We start from the raw sequence: 26023 nt of genomic DNA, 5'->3' as shown, positions 1-26023 counted from the left end.
CTTTTCAACACGTAAAGAATGCATGCAGCTGTACAGGTACACATGTTTCATCGAGAATTCAACGGGTGTGATTTTTACATTTACTTTCATCACAGTTATAATGTAACCTTGTGAGGTTGAAGCACAGGCACAGCTGGTAAGAGTGTTTGCATTTAACTGGATTTATGGTAATCTTTTTATTTACTGCAGACAAATACAGCTATAAAATGGACCTCCCTGGTTTGCAAACATTCATCTGAAACAATAGATGACAGAAAAGCAGATAGGTGAAGCTGATGCGCTTGTCCCATGAATGTTACTAAACAACCAACCTATTTCGATTTAATTTACATCAAAACACTACTTTTTCCTGACAACAGTCACAATTTATTTTATTTACTTATTTATTTATTTACATTTGTTGACCGGGAAAATCCAACTGGACACAGATCCTTTTTCAGAGGAGACCCGGGGAGAAAAGCTCCATAACAAAAACAACAATTAATTGCAAGTTACAATAAGTATAGGTAGGTTTTGTTTAACAATAGTAGTAAACTGTTATAGTTCAAAATGAAATTAAGTATTTAGTTAAATGGTACAACACTTAAATCATTGGTGACCTAAAGACTAGCAAGTATTTTAATAGCTGAGCTAGCAGCTATTACCCTTGAATAACAGTGACTAAGATTACAGCTGAGATAAAGGTTTACAAACAATGTATTTGGCTGCAATCCAAAGGTAGTAAGAGGGGTGGAAAAAGGGATTAGAGAGGTTGTGGTAGAGATGTTGAGGTTTGTTACAGGGGCATGCCCAGTGCTCTTTTAGATGAGATTTTACAGCAGCCTTGAAGTTAGTGCATGATTACACAGAAGTTGTAGTGTGGGGAAGGGTATTCCATAAATTTGTATGGAGTAGGAGAAGAGAGCTCCTCCAAAAGAGTTCCTGGTTCTAGTTACCTGTAAATGATTTTTGTTGCTGGAGCGTAGTGGTCTGGTGGTATGATAGGGTTGGAGCAGATTTTGAAGGGAGGGGACTTTTAGAGGATGGTTTAGTAGTTTGTGGGCGAATGAGAGTTGGTACCATTGAAGGAGGTGAGGGAGTTCTAGCCAGCCTAGTTCAGTAAGTGAGGTGCAGTGGTGGCTATGGTAGTTTGCGCTAGTGGCAAACCTTGCTATTTTGTTGTAGCAGGCTTCGAGTTTACCTAACTCACTTTGCCTTAGGTTGGTAAATATTGGAGAGGCGTACAGCAGGGTGGAGATAAGGTGGCTATTTGCAACTGAAATCTTGGCTGTTTTGATGAGGAATTGCTTATTTCTGTATAAAGATCTTAGTTTTTTGTGTGCTTTTTTATGGTTAAAGAGATGTGAATGTTAAACTTGAGGGTATTGTCAGTTTCAACTCCAAGTAGTTTGGTGTGGTCTGTTGGAGGGATAATGGTGTTGTCACTGGCTTTAATATTAAATTGGTGCGTGTTTAGATTGTGTTTGGTGGGTTGGAAGATGAGGAGTTTCGTTTTGTTTGGGTTAAGTATTAATTGTGCATCTGAAAGCCAAGTTTCAACTGAGGAAAAGGCTTCCTGTGTGGTCTTTTGAAGTTCAGGTAGGGAGTGGGCTGAGCAGATGATGGTGGAATCACCTGCGTACTTTATGAGAGTGGTCTGTTTGGTAGCAGAGGCTAGATTATTAGTGAATATGGAGAAGAGTAAGGGTCCAAGGATGGATCCTTGGGGAACACCTATTGAGACAGGGAGTTGGGGGGGATATATCATTATGCCAAACAATGGACTGATGGCGGTCAGTCAGGTAGCTCTGGAACCAGTTTGTGACAGATTGAGAGAAGGATAAGTAGTGAGGACAGTGATGAGTTGTTTATGAGAGACCATGTCGAATGTTTTAGATAGGTCAAGGAAAGTTGCAGAGGTGAAATAACCATTACTTTTATATTGAAGCATTGTATTTGTGAAAGCAAGTAAGGCAGTGGTTGTGCTGTGGTATGGTCGGAAACCATGCTGTGTATTAGACAGGAGGTTGTTAGCAAGGAGGTAGCCTAGAACCTGAGAGTGAATGCATCTCTCAAGTATTTTTGATAGAGGAGACAGAATTGCTATGGGCCGGTAGTTGGTGAAGTCTGTGGAGGGGCCACCTTTGTGGAGGGGGACAATGTGGGTTATTTTCCATTGTGAGGGGACATAGCTTTCAGATAAAGATCAGTTAATCAGGACTGCAACTGGGTAGGCTAGGGCTTCAGCTACAATTTTAAGGTACTCAGCTAGGAGGTTGTCATCTGCTAGGCTAGGACTTCAGCTGCAATTTTAAGGTACTCAGCTGGGATGTTGTCATCTGCTAGTTTTGTGGACTTTAGTTTCAATAATAGTTTTTTTATGTTGGAGGTAGGGATAGGAAAGAAAGCAAATGCACTGGGCAGGTTACTAGCTGTAGTTGGAGGGGGTAGGGGAGAGGGGTTGTGTTGTTTTGCTAGTGACAGAATGGTTTGTGTGAAGTGAGTGTTGAAAGATGTGGCAATGTTTTCAGAGGAGTTTGTTTTGTTTGGTGGAGGGGTAAAGTACAGTTTTGTACCTACCATAAATGTAGATGTTCGAGTGTAAACACTGCTGTAGTCATTACACTTGGGTTATCCTGCCGTCAGGCAGTCCCGCAGTCAGCCAGAGTTCCAAAGTCTTGGTCCGGCGTCGGTTGCTGTCACCTCCTCCCTGACGTCAGTGCGACAGGGGTATATAAGATGCAGCCGATGCCATTTTCTTCAGTTTTTCTTTCCCCAGATGTCAGGTGCCCCCAGATAGGTAGGAAATTCAAATTGCTAGTAAAATATACAAAAGAAAAGCAAACAACCATTTTTAGTTACCAGCAAATACTCCCCATAGGTAATAAGGGGTAGATGACCTAGGTAAGTACCAGAAAGTAAGAGGGGAAGGAGGGAGGGTAACCTGGACTGCAGCAGTGTTTACACTCGAACATCTACATTTATGGTAGGTACAAAACTGTACTATGTTCATCGTGTTACACTGCTGCAGTCATTACACTTGGGTGGAATGAATTCCAAAGCTGAGGTAGGGAGGCTGGATCTATAAGGCATTAGGGGTGGCTATAAGGCCCTGCAGTACAGCAGTGGTGAAGCCAGCTCTGGATTTGGAGTATAAAGGCAAATGGTAATGTTTGGTGAAGGTATGCACAGAACTCCATGTTGCTGCTTCCAAAATATCCTTGGTAGGTACTCCTCTGAGGTAGGCAGTTAAAGTGTCTGTTGCCCTGGTGGAGTGAGATCTAATGCTGCTAGGTACAGGTTTCCCATGGTGGGTATAGCAGAAATGTATACAGTGTCCTATCCATTTTGAAACAGTCTGCTTTGAAATGGCTTTTCCCTGTGCTCCTGCAGCGTATGCTACCAATAATTGCTTAGATTTTCTGAAAGCTTTGGTTTTGTCCAAGTAGAAGCGTAACTGTCTGTGAATGTCCAAAGAATGTAGTAGTCTCTCCCCTTTGTTCTGTATTTTTGGATAAAAAGTTGGCAAGTGAATAGTTTAGTTTAGAGCCACACTTCATACCACCTTTGGCATAAATGTAGGGTTAGTTCTTAAAGACACCCTGTCCTGGTGGAAGATGAGGAAAGGTTCTACTGCCATTAGTGCCTGTAATTCTGAAACTCTTCGTACTGATGTTATTGCCAGTAGCAGAGAAGTTTTCCAAAAGATGTATTTTAATTCTGCTGTGTTAGCTGGCTCAAAAGGAGGTAAAATTAATTTTTCCAAAACAAAGCTGAGGTCCCAAGTTGGTGTCGGTGCTCTATGGGGTGGTCTTATGTTTTTAGCCCCTCTGAGGTACTGTTTGAGCAAAGGATTAGAAAAAATTGGTGGATCCGTGCTGTAATGAGCAGAGATAGCTGAGGCAAGGATCTTGATGGATGAAAAAGAGAGGCCCTTGTCCAGCATCTCAGTTAAGTATTGCAGTATCTGAGGAATGTTTGGGACAAGAGGGTCAAGGCTGTGTGCTTGGTTCCAGGCACAGAATCTTTTCCATTTATCCGAGTATGATTTCCTGGTGCTAGGCCTTCTGGCCTCCAGAATGACATCCATAACAGCTTTGGAGAGAGGCATTGCTTGCTTGACTAAGGAATTTTCCATGCAGCTAGATTTAAGGTCTTTAGCTGGCTGTGAAGTATCTGATTGTTGTGCTGTGTCAGCAACTGTGGGATTTGAGGCAAAATCCAGGGTGGTTCTTGTGCTAAGTTCTTTAAAATTGGGTACCAGTGCTGGCGTGGCCAGTCTGGTGCAATCAGGATCATTTGTGGCTCTTCCTGCCTGGCTTTTATGAGTACCTTTGGAAGGAGAGGTAAAGGAGGGAAAGCGTATACTTGTAGTTTTTTCCAGCTGAATGAGAGGGCATCCACTTTCCATGCTTGTAGATGGTAGCTCCTTGTGCAGAATTTCTGTAATTGGCAGTTCATTGGGGATGCAAACAGATCTCTGTCCAGGCTCCACCATTTTTGTGTTATCATTCTGAATATTTGTGGGTTCAGTTCCCATTTGTGTGGGTCCATGATGTTTCTGCTTAGGTCGTCTGCCAGTGTGTTTTTCTTTCCTGGCAGGAATTGTGTTTGCATATGAACTTGATAGCTTACAGCTGTGCTCCACAAGGTCAATGGCTTGTCTGCAGAGGGGGTAGGAGTGTGTGTGCCCCCTTGCTTGTTTATGTACCACATAACTGTGGTGTTGTCTGTCTTTAGTAGTAGTTGTCCTGGATGCAGCAGGTCCTTGAAAGCTATAATAGCATTTTGTACAGCTAGCATCTCTTTTTGATTGATGTGGAGATGTCTTTGCTCTGTGGGCCTCTCGCCGTGGATACATTTTCCTGCCATGTGTGCTCCCCAGGCGTAATCCGATGCATCTGTTGTCAGTGTCTGCCTGGCTGTGGGTTGAGTGAAAGGCTGTCCCTTGTTGAGATGACAAGCTTGTGCCCACCATCGAAACTCCTGTTGTAGTCAAGGAATTAGTGGTATAACTGTTTCCAAACTTTGACAGTGTTGAGACCACAGGCTCTTTAGGTACCATTGTAGTTTCCACATATGCAGTCTGGCATATGGAATTAGTAGTATGCAAGATGCCATGTAGCCCAAGGCCTGCAAAATTTTTCTTGCAGGGAGTTGGGTCTTTGTTGCCATTAAATGAAAATATTGAGTCAGTTGCCCTTGCTTGTCTGGCGTGAGATAAGCCATCTGGGCTGTTGTGTTCAAGCTGGCACCCAGGAATATTATCTGTTGTGAGGGCACTAGTTTTGATTTATTTTCATTTACTGTGTACCCCAGGCAACTTAATAACTTTTTTACGTACGCCAGATGCTTTAGTGGAATGTCCTTGCTCTCTGCTTGAATCAGGCAGTCGTCCAGGTATGGATACATTTGAATTCCTTTTTGCATGCAAAATGTAATTACTGGTGCCAGGCACTTTGTGAAGACCCTGGGGGCAGTAGATAAGCCAAAGGGCAGTGCAGAGAATTGATAGTGCATTGAACCAGATAGAAATCTGAGGTATCTTCTGCAGATAGGGACATGCAGGTATGTCTCTTTGAGGTCCAAAGTCACGAGCCAAGCTTTCTTGCCCAGCATGGGAAGAAGCTGCTGTAGTATCAACATCTTGAATTTCAGAACATCCAGGTAAGTGTTTAGTGAAGAAAGGTCCAGAATGGGTCTCCAGGCTTTGTCCTTTCTGGGAACCAGAAAGAGTCTTGAGTAAAATCCTTGTCCTTGTTCCTGTGGTGGTACCTTTTGAATAGCTCTCATGTCCATGAGTGCTGTAATTTGTTTTTGAGCCTCTGCCCATTGATTTGGTGGCAGATTTGGCATTCCTTTTAGCCTTGACAGAGTGTGAATGTGGAACCTGTAACATTGAGATACAATGTTGAGAACCCATTTGTCTTTGGTGATGCAATGCCAGTTGTGATAGAAAAATGCCAGTTTTCCTCCTAAGGGGGTTGCCAAGAGAGAGCTGTTTGGCAGCTGCAGTGGAAAGTCAATGCGGCTTCTTTTTATAAGGTTGAGGCTCGTCTTCCCCTTCTTTCTGGCCTGGTGTACTCCATTGTTGAGGCCTGTAAGGGCCTTGTGTCTAACCTCTACCTCTTGGATGTCTGTATCTGCCCCTTTGAGGTCTATCTGTGACTGGAAAGGACCAATTCTTTGTTGGCCAATTTCTGCTAAAACGAGGAGGCTGAACCTGTAAGAAATCTTTCACCATTTGCATAGATTTTGCTTTATCCTCCTCTGCCTTAACTCCAAACAGCACATCCCGCTGCAAAGGTGCATCCAATAATTTGACCTTAACATGATCTGGTAACGTATGTTCTTTTAACCAAGCATGCCTTCTAATGACAGAGCCTGTAAGTACTGCTCTACAGGAGGCCTCTAAGGAATCAACCCCACATTGCAAAGTATGTTTTCCCACTTGTTCAGCTGCATGCAATAAATCCTGCATTTCTTTAAGGTTAGGAGGATCTGAATCTGGAAGCATCTTTTGTTTCAACTGAGACATCAAAAATTGCTGATATTTTAGCATGTGAAACTGGCAATTCAAGGCTCTCATTGCTAAAGTTGCAGATGTATATACCTTCTTTCCCCATCTGTCTAATGCTCTGGAATCTCTGTCAGAGGGAACTGGGTTTTTTGCTGATGCGGCCTTAATCCCTTTGGGTCCCTGAGAATTAGTTTCAGGGTCAGCAACAGGGCTTTTGTACAGAAATTTGTGAGAGTCAGGGACTCTGTAATGTCTATCAGGTTTAACTGGGGCTAGGGGTAAGGAATCAGGGTTTAAACTAGATTCAGTGTACACATCATCCACGATATCTAAAACTGGCGGGATAGCAAGGGGTCTGTGTTGAGGCAATAAAAGGAAGTCTCTGAGCCTTTTCTTGGATTCTGAGTAATCCTGGCCTTCACAATGGAAATGTTCCCTCATGGTATGTAAGGTCTCCCCAAAGGAGTAATCCTCAGATGGAATTGATTCCTCAGCATCAGAATCCTCATAAGGGGGTACCTGGATATCCTAGGTCCGAGGAAGAGTCTGAGGAAATGGACACCTGGTCAGAAGATTCATAGTCTGCATTCTGTCTGGGCCTTTTATCAGGAGGGGACCCCCTGATCAGGGTGATTAGGTCCTCGGCCATTTTTACCATTTGTTTCTTAGGCATGGAAGCCTGTCCTGGAGAGAGTTGCTGTTTCTTTGCTTTTAAGGGGGGCTTAGACTTGGAAGAGGGTTTAATGGTTAACTGGGTAGGTCTGAAAACACCCTCTGTAGCTGTGGTTTGCTCAGCTACTTTGGTTCTCTCTGTCGGGTTAGGATCGGAAAGCTGAAAACCTAGTGCATCCGAAGGCCCAGCCAACTCCACGTGGGAGTTGGAGGTGGTCTGTGGTTCTGTGGAAGTGGTGGTCAGGGGCTGCATAGGCGCCTTGCTGAAAACCGGAGAACTGGCGACCGGCCTAGAAGAGCATCCGAGGCCTCATCGTCAGTTTTGGGCCTCGGATGCCTGTCCTTGTCCTTGCGCTTTTTATGCATTGCGGTCATTGGAATTTCTGACGACATGGTATAATTGAATTTTCTGCCAAAATAATGTCGGGCAAAATCAAACTGACATTTAATAGTGCACTTGTTAAACCTAGCACAAAACTGACAACCAGAGACATCGTGGTCAGGGCCTAGGCATGAAATAAAACAGGAGTGGAAATCCTTATGAGGTATTTGCATCCCTCAAGAAATACAGTTACTAACTTTTACTGACATCGGTCTGAGGCAAGAAAAAGTTTCCCCAACGGGGTACTTAGCTTTTTTAGAAGACTTTGGTTCTGGATTCAGAATGAAAATCTCAGGAGTCGGCCAACCGGCACTTGCGAACTGCTTCGGGCACCGCGCGGCAAGAAAGACTGAAGAAAATGGCGTTGACTGCATCTTATATACTCCTGTCACACTGACGTCAGGGAGGAGGCGACATCAACTTACACCAGACCAAGACTTTGGAACTCTGGCCGACTGCGGGACCGCCTGACGGCAGGATAACCCAAGTGTAATGACTGCAGCAGTGTAACACGATGAACACCTACTTTTACTGGGTGGAGGATGGAGTTGATGGTTGACCAGAATTGTTTAGGTTTGTTTTGGGTGGAGTTCAGGACAGACTGGTAATAGGGGATTTTGTCCTATTTTATTAATTTTTTTACTTTGTTAGGTAATTCACAGAATATATGTTTATTAGAAGTTTTTCTTGTCTTGCGCCAGTGATTCCAGGCTCTATCTTGTTTTTTCATTTCTGATCTAGTGGCTTTTTGTAGCCATGGGAAGGACTGGGCTTTAACTCTAGTAAATCTTGTGGGCACATGGGTGTTTAGGACTTTAAGGAAGGTGGTATTGAAAAATTGGACAGCGTCATCAAGGTTGAGGTATTTTAGTGGAGTCCAGTTGCAGTTATTTTAGGGCTGAGATGAAGTTGTCAGGGTTAAAGTGTACTGTATTTCGTATTTGCTGATAGGTAATGGGTTTAGCCTGATATGTGTTGTTTGCGTAGGAAAGTTGGGGTTTGATCTCTGAGGCCATCCGGTAGGCAGCCAGCTGTGTATGATTGGGGGCTCTTGCTGACTAGTATCCAGTCAAGAGCAGAATGCTTGTTGGAATTCTTATTCATTCTGGTGGGTGTCTGGATAAGATGTAAAAAAATATGAAGATTTAGATGGTGGGCTGGATGGTGGTTGGAACAGGATAGCCAAGTCTATATTAAAATCACCTAATATTATGGTTTCTTGTGGAAGGTGATGATTTACCCAGCTGAGGAGGGTTTCTAGTGGAAGGATATTGTTGCCAGGTGGGAAGCAGCATCCTATTACGTTAATGGTCTTGTCTTGGTTTACTTTTAGGTTGGTATAGATTATTTCTTTTTTGTCAATTAGGGGAGCAAGTTCATGAATCCAGGCCAGAAAGTAAAAATTTCCTAAACCTGTCCTTTTCTTATCATCTTATGAAGCCATTATTCACCATTTCAATATCTAGTTTGTTTTTCAAACTCTTCTAATGATGAAGCACTCTTAGCAACCACTGACAGTAAACTATTCCATTCTGGAACATTTCTTTCATGTACTACGTAAGCAATGATGCCCGACAGGGTGTGTGTTAATGTATAATCTGCAAAATTACGCACCCCTGGAAGGGCGTTAATTACACATTAACACACACCCTGGAGGGCATTATTACACTTAGAGAATGGGCTCGCTGTCAAACTGTTATATTTTACTTACTTATTTTTTTTAAGTACTGTATTATTTATTTTTGTATATTTTTGATGTAAAATAGTTCTTCCGTCTGATGTTTCAAACTTTTTGTAGTACATATTAATGGTGTTGGAGGAAGTATTTTATATCAAAAATATATAAAAAAAATATAGTACTTAAAAATAGAAAACAAAGTAAGTAAAGCACAGCAGTTTTACACACAGCCCATTTTCTCTCTCTCATACACAGCTTTAATATATGCATTCACTCATACAAGATCACTCTCACTCTTGATCTCTCACACACACTGTCACTTCTGCTTTCATACACACATTCATTCACACATGATTGCACTCAGTCTATCTCTCTCACACACACACACACACACACACACACACACACACACACACACAAACACACACACACACACTTTTTATTTTACACTTGATAAACAGCAGAAGCACTGCTTAGACAGTGTAAAATAGCAGCTTAACCGATCTGTATCTCACACTCATACATGCATACACTTTCACACACAAACACATACACGCACTTCTTTTTACTTTTATTTTATTTTACATTCACTAAACAGTAAAAGCGCTGCTTAGCGAGTGTAAAATAATGGCGGCAGTTCCTTTTTTCTCAATCTGAGCTCCATGGTGGCTTGATAAGCTCCATGAAGTGGCGGACTTGATTTTCACCAGGCATTACTTGTACATTAATACGCTACTGGAGAACACTCGTTCTCCAGTCAGGGTACTGATGTACAGTAAGCCCATGCTCTAATTTTTGTTAACTGGGTTAGCCCCCTTTTCAGGGGACACCTGAGGTTGCATTCATACCGACAAGGGGAAATTAGACCAAGGCACCAGGAAACGTCCCTTATTCTTTCTTCGATTAATGCCATAGGATCTTTTCTATCCTCCTAAACTATAACCAACTCAGGTGGATGGGTCCTCAAGTTGAAGTCTCATTCAAAGGATGGCATACTTAGGAATGAAGCCCACCCTTAGACTGCACTACATTACCAATACTGGAAAATTAATCCAAGTACCTGCCGTGGAAATAGATCCCACAGCCTTCTGCTCTTACACCACCAAAGGTGAGTATGCTATCTACTGAGTTAGTGGCATTGTTATTCCTATACTTCTTACCTAATGGTAGTTCTTGTACACATAGTCTGAAAGTGTTTGGTTGCCAGAAATCTAAAACTTGGGAACAGAACTGATAACAGCGAACCAATTAAAATACAGGCAGTGAAAACAGAATGACTATATCTCTCAGATAAATGCATGCACATTAAAAAAAAAAAAAAAATGTTTTTTTAGAAAGAAGCCACTGGTCCAAAATAACCAGACAGGGACATCTGGGATTCATCCATTAACATGATCAGTCTAAAGTTGGCGTTAATTGTACTATCCTGTTTACTGCCAAAACAAATATGCATGCAGCTGTGTGAGACAAAGCAGTGTACTTCTATTACTTCGAATCCAGCAGAGTAATGAGACAAAGGTTCATAATCTTGGTCTGAGCATATCATCTAACTATTAAATTCTGCTAAATATACGCAACCAACAGCAATAAAAACTAACACAATCTTAATATGTATGCATTTTCCAGCCAGCAAAAACTTAACTGAAATAAATAAAATTCCATTTCCATTAAAAATCCATTGTTAACTCTAGTTATGCATTTAACACTGCCAATAAAAGCACTTACAGATTACAGTTTACTGCCATGCAGGAGTTTGCGCAAGCAATCACTACTGATGCAGAGAACCACGATAACCGGGAAAGGGTTCAAAGAAGAGATGCAAGTATTCACTGACTTCTGATCAATAAACTGACAGGTCACCATCCGTGTTCAGTAGCCACAGACAAGCTGGTTACACTTCACACCTAGGATGCCATTCCCAGGCCTTACCCTAAACTAATCTAAGTTACATCACTGAATTTCCTGTGAACAAAGCAGTCTTGCATCATAATGCTTCTGCAAATCCCATTCCCAAGTTTCATCAACTTGAAAGCACATCAACTCTAATGTTTACCACTTGGAGAGTAAATACTACACAGCTAATGTGTACCTCCAGGTGATCTTCTCCTTTTGTGGTAGAGGAGCACTAGGTGATCTACTACTTATGGCTGTCACCGTGGAGATGCAGGCAATCACTGTTACTGTCACAAGTACGTACAGCACAATACCTAGTCATGTGCTCCATTACCATTTTAAGGTCTGTTATTAAGTATACTTTTGGTTGTGGATTCTTTCTCCAGCATTAGATTTACTGATAATTCTCCGACACTAACCTGAGTAAGTTCAGGTCACAATACAGTAAGTAGTTTTTTTGGGTGCACTCCATCCACCCTTGCTCAAGTAAACAGAGATTTCATTTCCTTTTCAGAGTTTTCTTGGTGCATCTAACACAGGAAGGGACATTGTGCAATGCTTCCAAAAAAAGATACAATCACAATGCAAATCGCAAAGTGGAGCCTGGCAACTTAATATGCATATAGTTTACCTTTCCTTCCGGCAGACATACAAACTAACCCATATAGGTACAAGTACATTCAGTCAAAAAAAATGGATAACAGATTGGTGTTAATACTCCAGTTCTCGGATGTGCACCCAAACCTCAACTCCCACTTCTCTGAAAGAATAACCAGGAAAATAAGTGCAAAGAAATACTGAGTTCCAGCACACTGATATGACACTTCTCAAATGACTGTTAATTCACTTTTACACTTATCGGTACTATATCTAACAACCACTTATTAACTACAAGCTAGATGTTGCTCCACTGTTTTTTTTTTTTGAGGGTTAGGGTGCCACAAAATAAAGTGTTCAGAGGGTCAACTTTGCTTTCAACATATTCAAAGAATTTTAAGTACTTGTGTTACCTGAACTTATTTAATAAGGACAGAGAGTTCCAAGGCCGCACTTTACATTTCACTGTCCGTAGGGTCATCCTGTCATGTGTTTTGCGGCTGGTTGAATAAATCGGCAGAAAGTTAAATAAGCAGCTGAAAATGCAACATCCAGATGAGAATACTTACCAGTAAACCATTCAGGACGATGGCGGTGATATGTTAGCAAAAATTACAAAGATGCAAAAACTAGCAAATGACCTTTCTTGTTGTCTTGCATTCTGAAATGCATTATTACTCAAGAAAGTGGCAATGATCTTTTTTCTTAATCCATGTGTTCAGTACAGCACCATCTTGCAACAAAAGCACAGGTAAGATAAGTTAACCCTGCAAACAACTTGTTGCTTTTAAGAACACTGAGACCACAAAAAACTTAAGACTGTGCAGAATCAGAGTGCAGTCATCATGTTCACTCTAACATACGTTAGATAAACTTATCAATGCTAAAAGTTCAACAAATGCCACTGTACTGTGTAATGAAGCAACATTAATGTGCAAAACGAAAATAAAGTTTTCTGTAGTGGGCAGAGTCCAATTTCCAAGTGTCAAATCTTAAAGGGCCCCTCACTAATAAAATAAGCTCAAAGGTCACATTATATGGTAAGAAAGAAATATATTCCCCAATGCCTTTCACTCAAAGACCTGTACATTTGACAGGTTACGTTAAACGAAATGTGAAGTATAAGCTACTAAACTAAACCTCGACAAACACTACCACAAAATACACCCAGTTATTTTTACTTCTGGAAGTACTCCTTCACAGATGCTTGACTGTTTAGAGGGGGTGTTTTGTATCTGTTTATTCTTTCATTCCTTCTTCATGAAAGTACAGAGTTCAAGTTTGTTTGTGTTTGTGTCTTTCGGCTTTTCCCGGTTAGGGGTCGCCACAGTGGAACTCCGGTCTGCTAATGATTGGCAGTTGATTTTTACGTACTGGCTTGCCAGGCCTGACGCACAACCTTCAACGAAGGTACGCCCATTCACGCATGTCTCCACGCAGAAGAGAAGAGCTGAGAATCGAACCGGGCAGCGTCTTACTGTGAGGTGACAACGCAAAGTACAGAGTTCAAGTGATATACCTAAATCACTGTCACAGAATTTTGCAGAGAAAGCAAAACACAGTGACGGTGTTAACAGAGCACTGAAAACTATCTTAATGGGGTCACATTTTTTGTTCCAGCCAGCCAAAAGAGAAGCCTCACTATACATTTACGGAGATGTTGAAATATAGGTGCCCAGTAAGAAGGTAACTGGAATAAAGAAGCTGAACCACGACAAAGTAAAATCTTCTTTTTTAATACATAATTATTAAAAAAGATTATTAAAAAAGAAGATTTTACTTTGTCGTGGTTCAGCTTCTTTATTCCGGCTACCTTCCTACTGGGCACCTGTGTTTCAACATTTTCAACTTCTGGGCTGATTTGGATTTGTTTGCTGCTTATATATTTACGGAGGCTAAAGATTATAGCAAAAGGCACATCTAGAACAAGTACTCACAGAAAGTCATGGCTTGCACATGTCTTGCACATGTGCACTAGTATCTTGGTTTTCTATGCTCACACTGACTTCTCTGTATAACCCCCTATGTCCTATACATTTTTAACTCAGAAATTGTCTCTGACTACTAACACCAAAGCACTCACATGTAACTATTTATCATTTTAGATGGCTTCAATTAAAATTCAGCATCTGCTTACATTCAACTATGACATTGCATAGCTAGTAACTTTGAAAAAGTGCCCACAAGGGAGGAGTTATTCGTAAGGACGGGACAGACCTGAGTTTCACCACAGTGTACTTGGGTTCACTCAGAAGATGCTTTCTGTCTGGAATTCAAAGGCTAAATGCATACCAAAATGGTTTGTTTAACCAACAGTTGTCTTTTTACTTTGCGTATTCTTCTTCTGATGGTTGCTTCAGTTAAAATAAGCAAAACCACACATTCTACAATGTGTTTTGAGTTGTGTCTGCGGTTCTGGTGTGTCCTCTCCTTTCTTAGCTATTAACAAGTTGTTTGTTTTTCTTTTTTAAATTAAACTTCATTACAGATGTGCCCTCCCCAGGACACCCAATTGAGTCTAGTTTACCATTTTACCTTTTCCTACATCTCCTTCATCCTTCTGTGGTTGTGATACATCGTATACCCTATTAAAGAACAACAACACTGTAAAGGAAAGAAGAAACATTCCATTACAGAAAAATAATGCAACATGAAAAGGTTGAGATTCTAAGGAGATAATTTTTTCCACTGTGACAGAAAATGTGAGGTCATAAAAGTGTATTTTTGAAGGATGTTTCAAAAGCAGAAGGAAGGAGCTAACTGAACTTTGACAACTTATCTTCTGGGGGAACCTGCTTAGTATGTGGACTGAACACACCCACAGTTAACATTTCTTTTTTCCTAAGTGTGATTCTTGTCAGTAGCAACAAACGTTTTGACTTCAAATTAATTAATTTTAATTTTATGAAACTACCATCTCTATTAATTCTCAAGCTTCTTTAATCTATAAAGGCAGCATTCAATGTTTAGTTGAGAAAATCCTGCAGATAAAAGGGACTGCAACATTTTACCTGACCACCAATAAGTTGCTTTTTCATATCTCTCTTTGTCCTTGCAGGCAGATACTTCCACTAACTTTATATCCATTCACCCATCCACTCATCCATCAACGACTCCTTTTTCCCATTTTCGCACGTGTGAGGATGTCACAGCAACAGTGACAATCATTTAGAACTAATGTTCACACGGATGGGAGGACATACACACTCACACCTATACTGCATGTCTTTGGAATGTGGGCGGAAAAAGGAGCACTAGGAGAAAACCCACAGACCAAAAAAAATATTTTCTTATTTCACAGTGATGGCAGACTGAGACACTAATTTCATCTTTCATACACTTATACTTGCATAACTCCGTAAGTTGAAAAAAAAGTCTGACCACACTAAACATGGTGCATCTGGTTAAATAATCAACAAGGCACAGTCTGGTATACAGAAAGGTTCCTTTTACATGCCAGCATGGATAAAAAACACTCAATCGAATTCTAGGCAAGCTGGATGGCCTCATACAAAGCATGGGTGCCATGAGGCAGAAAGTGGATTTCATTCATGTAAAAAAAATCAATGAATTAGAGACATGGTCGATAGAACAGAAAAGTGCATGAGTGGCTTACGAGCACAGTGAAACGGCAGGAGTGTGAGACTCACAAGCTAAGCTAACAGGTAGGGTGCAGTCATTGCAAAATCAACAAGAAGACAAGTCCACAAAAGGAATTTTTCAGATAACTTGATTGAAACAGAAGCTGAAGCGGCAGACCCATTTAAACTTCTGGAATGTTGGCTTAAGGAGCCCCTCAGGGATAGGATATACGATGCCTTCACTGGCAAGTGGATAGCATCCATGGGGTCCGAAAATAGTCTAAGCATCTGAGCTGCAGCAACATACTGCCATCAAATGCCACAGGTTTTGTGTGAAAGAACGTACTGTGCATTAATCAGCTGTAAGGAAAGGGCTGGTGATTGCAGATCCTAAGGTACGAGTAGTGGAGGGCTCTTCCAATTTGTTGAACTCAATGAGGCCTCTGCTGTTCCTCATCATCTGGATTGCTTTGTTTACCCCCACAACAGATCTGTTGCAGTGTACCACTCTTTATTTGAGGGCATAAAATTCTGTACAAAAGTAAGGAAAAGAATATGTTGTACCTTTAGAAGAGGCAGTAAAATTCTATATGTAAGTAAACAAAGGATCAGAGGCCTAAAGGTCTCTAAATACAGAAGGTGAAGAAGAAAGGAGAAACACTGCACAAAGCAGTATTCTTTCTAAGCAGGTGGCAGCCGAATCACAGGCTATTCAAAATCAAATGCAAGTTCCATAGGTGTCTGACCATGCTCATAGAATTGACAGCCAAGCTAAAACATAACCAGGAAAGGCTGCTTAAAGAAATTCCATCAGAGGATGGGTTAAGGGATTGATCCCCATAAAAAGCACAGCAAGTAAAAAGTATATATGAGAGGATCTGAATGACGTCAATAAAAGCTAGAGGAGGATCATTAACATCAGCAGGAGAAGAAAAAAAAAAGGGAGAAATGACAAGAAAAGGAGGTGAACCACCTAGTCAAAATACCGGAAGCCACCTCAAGCAGTCGACCCGTAATGAGTGGTGTGCCCCAGGGATCAGTCTTGGGACCCTTGCTGTTTGGGATATACCTTTCTGAGGTGCAGGCCAAAACTAGTGGGCTACTGCTGACCAAGTTTGCAGATGACTGCAAGTTGGGTGCTGTCATCAGTTCCCCTAGTGATGTGGACATCCCCGAAGAGGGTCTCACCCAAACATATAAATGGTGCCAGAAACATGGCCTCAAACTGAATGCCAAACAATGTATCATCATCCCCTTTGGGGAGAGTGACAGCCCCATAAATTATCACAGTTGTGAGGGACTCAGGCACCCAGGTTGATAGCAAACTTACTTTTGACCACCATATTGCCTCCATTGTTATGGAAAACTTTCCACATGGCCCACTTCATTAGTAAGGGTATCTCATCCAGGGACAAGGTGGTCATAACATCCCTGTATTTTTCCCTTATAAGACCCATTATTAAGTATAATGCCCCTTTCGGCATGTACCTAACAAAGCATATCCAGCAACAGGAGAGACCACAGTTCCTCACCCGGAGAATCCAGGGCCTCAAACATCTACCCTACACAGATAGGCCAAAAGACCTGTCCCTCTACTCAGTCTCCTACAGACTCCTCAGTGGTGACCTCTGTCTGGCATACAAAGCAATCTCAGAACCCACCTTGACGGGACTGCTGCATATCTGCAAGTCTAGATTCACTCGAGTACCACGCATGTGCAACCTCAACCTGGTCTTTGACATCAACATGACTTGTTGGCAGGAAAGATTTGTGTCTCACAGACTCCCTGTTCTGTGGAATAAACTCCTGCTCCACATCAAGCAGAGTACCTCATTAACACTTTTTAATTGAAACCTAGATAACTGGATGGTTAACAGAAAATACACCCCTGGGATTCCACCTGTGTCCCTGCTAGACAGGGGCATCAGGTGCTGACTTGTCAGAACATGGGCTAAATTTTTGGCTAGGCTTATTAGGGCCTCAAGGCAAGTAGCCTAGAAACTTCCTATGATCCTATGATGGATTACAAAATCTGGAGCATTACTATGTGGGCCTTAATTATGTGAAGGAACTGAAAGGAGGTGGTGTCATCAGTCAAGACAGACTGAAGTATGGACTAAAAGTGGGTGACTAGTTTGCAGAGGTGGTGTCATCGGTCAAGACAGACTGAAGTATGGACTAAAAGTGGGTGACTAGTTTGCAGAGTGTCTGTAGCCCTAATCTTGAACGGATTTATAAAAATGAATATACTGCCTTCTTTTTTTCTATATATTATGAAAGGTTGCTTAAGGAAAAAATAGTATTCCATTTTCAGTAGGAGGCATATAATTCTTAACATTTGTAAACATTTTCCAGCTCAGGAAGATGAGACCTCATTTTAACATCTCATCCAAAGATCTTTACCTCAGGGATGTGGTGCTTCCTTGCACTGAACAGGCATAGGGACAGAACCAGCAAACGTCTCAGGATAAAGCACTGGCACGAGAAAACCACTACAAGTACAGACTACAGATTAAAAAAAAAAAGTTCACAAAAGCTCACCATTTTGGTTGGTAGTTATATTAGCTGACACAGACTCAGGTGGTGTGGAAGTTTTCTCTGAGATTCCGTTTACAGCTTGTACCTCAAAGGTATAGGTTGTATACTGCTGCAAGCCCCACACAACCACCCTTGTTTGTGTCAATCCGTTCTGCTGAGGTCGATAGCTCACAGCCTCCCCACACTGCTGACAAAATCTCTGGTCCATGCACTTTGAGCAAATAACATTGTATGTTGTGTCAGTCCGTCCTCCATTATTCACGGGCTCGCTCCACTGCAGAGTCACTGTGGTGTCGTTCACTTCTGTCACGATGTCACGAGGAGCTGATGGAGTACCTTAAGAAAAAAGGCGTCAGTTAACATGGATAAAAGCTGCAAAGGTCTGTGAGAATAACAGCATGTTAGCAGTACTTTTAATTTTGCAAACCTAAACAAATCTGTTTTTCAGATTTTCATACATATTCACTAGATATGAGTACAGTTTATACTGTGTATGCAAAATTCTTTTACTCTACCCTAAAAAGGAAACTTTAGGTGTCAATGGGTTTATCTAGTTACAAAAACTAAACAGATGAATATAAAATAGCATCACAGTAAGCCATATGATTCCACAGTAGGAGTAAAAAAGGCTAAAGACCTATACATTATATGTATTTCATTATCATTAACAAGTTAAGATATATTAGACACTTTTCTATCAGTAATTTTGTTGTTGAACCCAAGAGATTTTGTTCAGTTGGCACAGCGCACAGCTGGAAGTCTATTAGCCTGTAAATTGGTGAAAGCCATTACAGACACCTTCAAATCAATGATCTACACTTTACAGCAAATCATCTTGAACCACCATCAACAAAATATTGGATACATTAAGTACTAAATAAGGAAGAGAGGTAAACTATATGACTATGTTAAGATGCACGTTTTCGGCAACTAATATGCTGGCATGCCCTACCCGTCCTGACTCCACAAGCAGAATATGACATGAATAAAAAAAAAATTATACTATTATTTCATGCAAGCTCACTTAAAAGAGGGTTCACTTTTTTGCAATGGTGAATTAGCTTCACAGGGAAGTTAAGCCACTGGCTTAGGTACATAAAATGACCTTTTAGGATCTGTCAAGATTCAAACCTCGGCTAACTGTCTAGCAGTTTAGTACACAAGGTTAAGGATGTGACCTAATAACAATCATTAGTCATACATTATGTCACTCCAGTTTCCATTCACTTACTGAGTGGCTCTGAGTAAATCACTTTAAACTGAAAATGCCCACAGCTAAGAACACTGGAAAAATGTACCCCCATGAGTGCTTTACAATTCCTCCCTCTACATATGCTACTTCTGAGGGCAGTCCCTCTCGGGGAAAGAGGCAAAAACATAATTTTAAGAAAGCCAGTTTTTGCAGTTGTCAGCATTTGCAATTTAAAGCTTGCAATTAATACCAATGTCTCCAGATCACCCCTAAAAAGAGACATTAAACACAACAAATACATAACAAATACATAATTAAAATGAGTGCCCATAAGCAACACTTCAAATGTTTTACGAAAACCAGTCATCAAAAGAACATATATAGCATTTTAAAAGTAGACATGGGAACCTTTGCTGCCTAACGGTTTACTTAAATTGCAGGTGAAATAATGATATTACCTTCCCTGGGCAGACCAGTAAAACCATCGGTATGCACTACACACACTAAACTACACTCAAAGTGAAACATATGAGTGCCAGTTGCCAGTACAAACAGTGAAAAACTGTCAAAAATCGTTACCTACAGGAAACATCATTGTAAAATAAAGATCAGACCATGATGAAAATAAAACTGTGAAAAGGTTCAGCACTGGTAAAGAGATGTACAGTGCAGTTGTGTTAGGACATTACTGTTAATGTAGATGTTTGAGTATGAGAAACGTTACAGTAATGATAACATTTGGGACTTCTGTTATAGAAGGCCAGACATCTAGCTAGAGATTTTCTTTGTTCCCTCTCTTGGCCTGGCAGACACCCTCCCACCTAGGTGTCAGCATCTCTGTGCTATATCTCTGTGCTATATGAGGAACATCCACCCATACCACCTTCATGTCCCTAACAGGAGTTTGAGCTGAGACCACAGAAAGAGTTGCCCAGGTGGCATATGTCCCCAAGAATGGCAACCCTATCATAAAGATTCCAAAAGCTCCCTCTACATATAGGTTAGCACATGTAAGGGGGGACTTAGTTGAGGCAAATAAGACGGATGGGTGCCCACCCAAATCCCAAAATGACTAAAGGATGTAAACAGAAAGGCAGACAGTGGGATACATTATTGCAGCACTGAACAGACTTAAATATGTACAATTATGACAAGTTCATACTATGTTCATTATACTGTTCACTGCTGCAGTAATGTCAGCATTTTGGAAGTCTCCTAGAGCTTATGAACCAGTACGTATATGGCTCTGAAAGGACATGATTGTAAAAGACCTGCAGTATGACCATGGCCAATCTTGCTCTGGCTCCAAAGGTAATGCGTGCAGGTTACACTATCTAAAGGTGTGGACAATTGGACCAGTAACCTGCTTCTAACCCCCCCCCCCCTTCAGGAGGGTTGTTGTGGCTGCTGAGGCTTGCTGTGGCTCATGTGAAGTGGGTTGTCACATGTCATGGAAAAAATAACAAGGAGTTGCAGTCAGCCAGATATTTACAGTTTGGTTTTAGACATACCTGATCTCCATTACGTTTACAAAGGCTATGAATTAACTGCTCTGATTTCTTGTAGTCCTTCACAACCAAGGTGAGCAGGATCACTTCCTCCTTATTCTGTGGAGAATGACAGAACAAAGAGTTCAATGGTCCAATTTACAGAAAATGTTATCACCATTTTGGGAATGAATGTGTGACTGGTGCAAAGTGCTACCCAGTCACTGTGAAAGATAAGAAAAGGTTGTTTGCACATAAATGCCCGCAGTTCGATATCCTTCTGGTAGATGTAATGGCCACTAAAAAGGCAGTCTTACAGGTCAAGTACTAGATAGGTGAACCAGCTTACAGTTTGAAAAGTGGCATAATTAACTTCTGTAACACATAATTAAGGTTCCATGATGAAAAGATGATCTTCTTGGGAGGCCTCAGATGTAAGGCCTTCATGTACAGAATTGCTTTGTTAGTAACAGTGAATAAAAGGGTGGGCTCCAAAGTAGGCAGGTTGAGGCTGCTGGCATATGAACTATTCCTGACACATGATAATTCTGATTTGTATAGGTCTAACATGCATTAGAACTAAGGAACCTGGAGTCAATTTGGAATGCAGGCCCATCTCTCGGCACCAAAGGGAGTACCTTTTCTATTTTGTTAGTCAAGATTTTCTTGCATTTGGTTTCATAGTTCCTTAAGATGGAAAGCATATACTCTGAAAACATGCATAAAAAGGAGGTGAGACGTAGCTCATCTAAAATGACACCCATAAGACCCCTTGCTTTCAGTCCAGAGACTCACCCAATGAGACAGCGATAAAGGTTTTAATAACCACAGCTGGCTCAGCCAAAATCATGCAATGGGTAGTATTTTGGCTTGTCCTCTTTTTTTTTCCTTTTTTATGACTCTGTGAGGAATAGGGATGGGAGGAAGGGTATAGAGAAATAGACCTGCCCAGTTTATTGAGAAAGTATCTGCTGCCCAGGCCTCTCTGCTAGGCATCCTGGTGAAAAAGCAGTGAGATGTTAAGTTTTCAGGAAATAAGTGATATCTTACACCTCCACCCTCGAGAATATTCTCTATTGGGCTCCAAACAATATCAAACTAGAGACTTACATTCTAGGCGATGTCAATATCGACTGGAATAAAATTAATAACAATACTCCTACTCTGTCTATCAATCTTTATTATTTTACTCAACTAATAAACAACATTACCAGACCTAACAAAAATAACCCCCCAGGGTCCATCCTGGACTGGATCTTAGTCAGCCACCCCAACAATATCTCCAACTCTGGTATACTACCAGACTCAATAAGCGATCATCTTCCGGCCTTTATTAACCGAACAACCCAACAGTTCCCTCACCAACATCAATATGCCCACACTCATAACCTAACTAATTTTAACCCTTCTATATTCTCTGAAACCCTTAAACTAACAAACTGGGATTCACTAAAGACTCTGCCTCTAGATGAAGCCTTACAAGTCTTCAATACTATCTTCCTTAAAATCCTAAACTCCCAAGCCCCACCTGGAACAAAACGAATAAAATACAACTCTGCCCCTTGGCTAACTAAGGACACTAAAACTCTAATGCTACAAAGAGACAAAACTTGGAAACTCTATAATAAAAATAAACACCCAGCTTCATTTCTTCAATTTAAGCAACTCCGCAATCTAACTAAAAACTTATCACACAAGATAAAAAATCATACTACACCAAACTACAGTCTACCCTCTCAAACAATCCCAAAAAATTCTGGAATTCCATTAATTCCCTCTTACACCCAGGTACTAAATCCAATCCCTATCCAGACAACAATAAGACTGACACAGAAATTACAACCCTTTTCAACTCCTTTTTTACCAGCTCCATGGCTGAACTGACCAAATCCTTCTCCAATTCCACCCCCAGCCCGAACCCAAAGCCTTCTTCACCTCCCCCCCCCACTCCTGCTCCCATAAACCCCCTCCCACTTTTTTTCTACAACCCGTGTCTACCACCTGTATCAAAAAACTTCTTTCCAAACTCAAACCATGCTCCAATGCCCCAGACAACATCCCATCACTCTTTCTCAAGCTCGCAGCAGATGACATCGCCATACCCATCAGCATTCTCATCAATAGATCCATCCAGGAATCTTATTTTCCCAAACTTTGGCGAGCTGCCTACATTCTGCCCCTTCATAAAGGAGGCAAAAATAATAGCATTTCTAACTTCCACCCAATAGCCATTCTTTCCCCAATTTGAAAAGTCCTTGAAAAATGTATCCACCGGCAACTCATGCCCCACCTCCTCAATAACCATCTCCTCACTCCTACTCAACACGGGTTCCGTCCTGGCCACAGTACCATTACTGCTCTCCTCTCTTTCTTAGACATCGTCAACCATGCCCGTGACTCTGGAGATATTGTCTCCACTGTTCTTGACCTTTCCAAGGCATTTGACACGGTATCCCACACACTCCTTCTCAACCAACTTTCTAACCTCAATCTTTCCCTCAGTTCCCTTTCTTGGTTCAAAAGTTATCTCTCAGATAGATCCCAAGCTGTGAAATGGCATACAGGTACCTCTAACTTCTTACCTACCCCTACCGGAGTCCCTCAGGGTTCTATTCTCGGACCTCTGCTCTTTAATGTCTTTATCAATGATTTCCACTCTGCAATTCCTCATTCTCAAATTGTACAATATGCAGACAACTCCACTTTAATCTGCTCAGCCTCTAGCCTTCCCGAGCTCCAAGCCAAAACCCAATTGGCCTTCACAACTACAGAGAATTGGATGCTTCAAAACCATCTCTCCCTTAATGCCAATAAATCCCATATTATTCTCTTCTCCCCTTCAAAAGCTCTGCCTCTTGATAAGCCATCCTTCAAGATCTCCAGCCTCTCCCAGTCCCCAATAGAAGTTGTTAGTTGTGCAAAATTACTCGGAGTTACCATTGATGAACACGTGGAATTTAATACTCATATTCAACTAAACATAAAAAACCCATCAGAAGCTCGGTATGCTTTATAGAAACGCTAACGTTCTATCTTTATTTACTAGACAAACACTCGCCTCTACCTACCTTCTCCCTTCTCTATTGTATGGTGCTCCTCTTCTAACCAACCTCACAGCTTCTATCTCTTCAAAACTTGAAAGATGCTACTACAAAATCGCCAAATTCACTACTAACTCTACTCATTCTGCACACCATTGCATCTCCCTCCATAGTCTCCAACGGCTAGAACTCCCTAATCATCTCGATTACCTCCAACTTACTACTGCACACAAACTAATTTTTAAACCCACCGCTTGCCCTGCACTATCTAATATCTTGCCCTTCTACACTCCTCTCAGGCCCCTAAGATCAGGCCACCAAAATCTTCTTTCAGTATACAAACCTAAATGACCACCTGGCCACCTCCTACTTTCTTATACTATAGCAAAAAAATGGAACTTGCTTCCTCCCCTTCTAAGAGTCACTACAAGCAAAGAAGAATTCACATCTCTTCTCCATTCTCACCTCTCCCAAAACTGGAAATGTACTTGTATACTTCCTACCTAGATCCCATTACATCCCAGTTCCAGTTTTCTCCCTCTTGTTCCTCTTCTTCCAACTCTCTCCTCAGCTCCCCACCCTCTACTTCTTTATCTCCTTTCTCCCCTGCTTAAACTCTCTATATATTCCTTTTACATCCTCTCCTCCCCACTGCCTACATGCCTATTTTCACAAATGTATCTTTTACCTTTTTCATAAGATGTACTTTTTCTACTCAAAAATAAAATGAATCTTAGTCTAACTGTTCTTTTTTATCTTCCTCCTGGCATCTCTTCTCCTTTAAATTCTTTGCACCTCCTTTTTCCCACACTTCTCCTCTGATTTACTTCTTTTGCATTTCATATCTATGTATAATTTCTTTTTTTCTCTCTCTTCGATGCTAACAATACAATTGTATAAAAATGTTATTTTTTGCATGTAAAATTGTTAAATGTGCTATGTTTTTAGAACACAGAGCCTTATGTGTGTAATGTATTTGTAATATGGAGCTTTTCTACCCAGGCCTCCACTGAAAGCAGGCTTTCGGGCCCAGTGGACTTCCCCGGTTATCAAACTGGAAATAAATAAAAATAAATAAATCTACTTCTGGTGCACTCCACCTCAAATCTGCAAGTACATCGCTTTTCCACATTCACTCATGAGAGTATGCATTTGCATTTCTCAACTATCTGTACTCTGGAAGTCATACAGAACTGATATACTGATGAAGCTCAGTACTTGCATTGACACGAGAATGCTCAGTACTATGGAAGTCAGGCGGAACCGATGTACTGATGATGCTCAGTACTGACATCAACATGAGAATTAGCTGCACTCTGGAAGTCAGGCGGAACTGATATACCAGTGATGGTCAGTGCTCCAATCAACACAAGAACGATCTGTAGTCTGGAAGTCAGGTGGAACCAATATATTGATGATGCTCAGTACTTGCATCGAAATAAGAACTGGCTGTACTCTGGAAGTCAGGTGGAACCGATATACTGGTGATGCTCAGTACTCGCATCAACACGAAAACTATCTGTACACTGGAAGTCAGGCAGAACCGATATACTGCTGATGCTCCATACATGCATCAACATGAGAACTATTTGTACTCTGGAAGTCAGGCAGAAGAGATACACTGGTGATGCTCAGTACTCACATCGACGCAAGAGCGAACTTTACTGTGGCAAGAAAGAACCTAAGATGGCACAGACGATATCCCCCCTACACTACAGATATTCTGACATCAAGGCAGAAGAGTGTCCTCTCAGCTAGGAGGGAAAGGTTGAAAAGCTGTTGAAGTCGAATTGCACTTTGGCTCTTCTGAGATGTATTCTACTGTAGCTGTGAACAGGACAATGAACATCAAGCTGTTCACTTGAAATCTGAAGACAGCTTTATATGAAAAATCTTTTATTCCTCTACACTTCATAACCTACCCTGTTACCTCCTCTGTAGTCTAATTCAGGTTCTACCTTCTACATACCATGGAGACAGCTCCTGCACATACCTCATAACCTCTTAGAGTAAGAAATCTGGACAAAGGCATAAATAAAAGTGGGACAAAGGCCCAAAAATAGGGACCATTTTTAAATGCTGCTCTCATAAACTTATAAAGTTGATAGAATAATAGGTTTTGCATTAGCATGAATTTTCTGAAGGGTATGAAGTCTGAAACTCAAATGTATGTCATTATTTTCTAACTTCAGTCTCTAATGATTTGCCACTAATTTGCCAGAAAACCACAATTTTATGAAAAACTGACCAAAAATATGAGGGAAAAACCTGGACATTCTGTGAAAATCTGTACAGTTGAGAGGTATGCTCCTGTATTTTCTATTATTTGACTTTAAGTTTACCCAGCACAGAGCAGGTTACAGGAAGCATAAATGATAGCTGGTGAAATTGTGTACTTCATAAAAACTGCACCTGAGCTTGAAATGCAGAATATACCTATCACAACAGGATATCTGAGAGTCA

General features: G+C 41.2%; 1 protein-coding gene across 2 annotated transcripts in view; it reads right to left on the bottom strand.

Annotated features, from left to right (window-relative positions):
- Positions 1 to 26023, bottom strand: part of EPHB4 (EPH receptor B4) — a 194966-nt gene that overhangs the window by 55913 nt on the left and 113030 nt on the right. For both annotated transcript variants that reach the window (XM_044077006.1, XM_044077007.1), the window contains exon 5: positions 17844 to 18176. In XM_044077006.1, coding sequence (XP_043932941.1) covers positions 17844 to 18176 — 333 coding nt within the window. The remainder of the gene's footprint in view (positions 1 to 17843; positions 18177 to 26023) is intronic.

This window comes from Protopterus annectens, chromosome 7.part0 (assembly GCF_019279795.1).
Source record: "Protopterus annectens isolate FY-2018-M chromosome 7.part0, PAN1.0, whole genome shotgun sequence".
NCBI classification, from domain to species: Eukaryota; Metazoa; Chordata; order Ceratodontiformes; family Protopteridae; genus Protopterus; species Protopterus annectens.
This window is presented reverse-complemented; position numbering and strand designations above follow the sequence as displayed.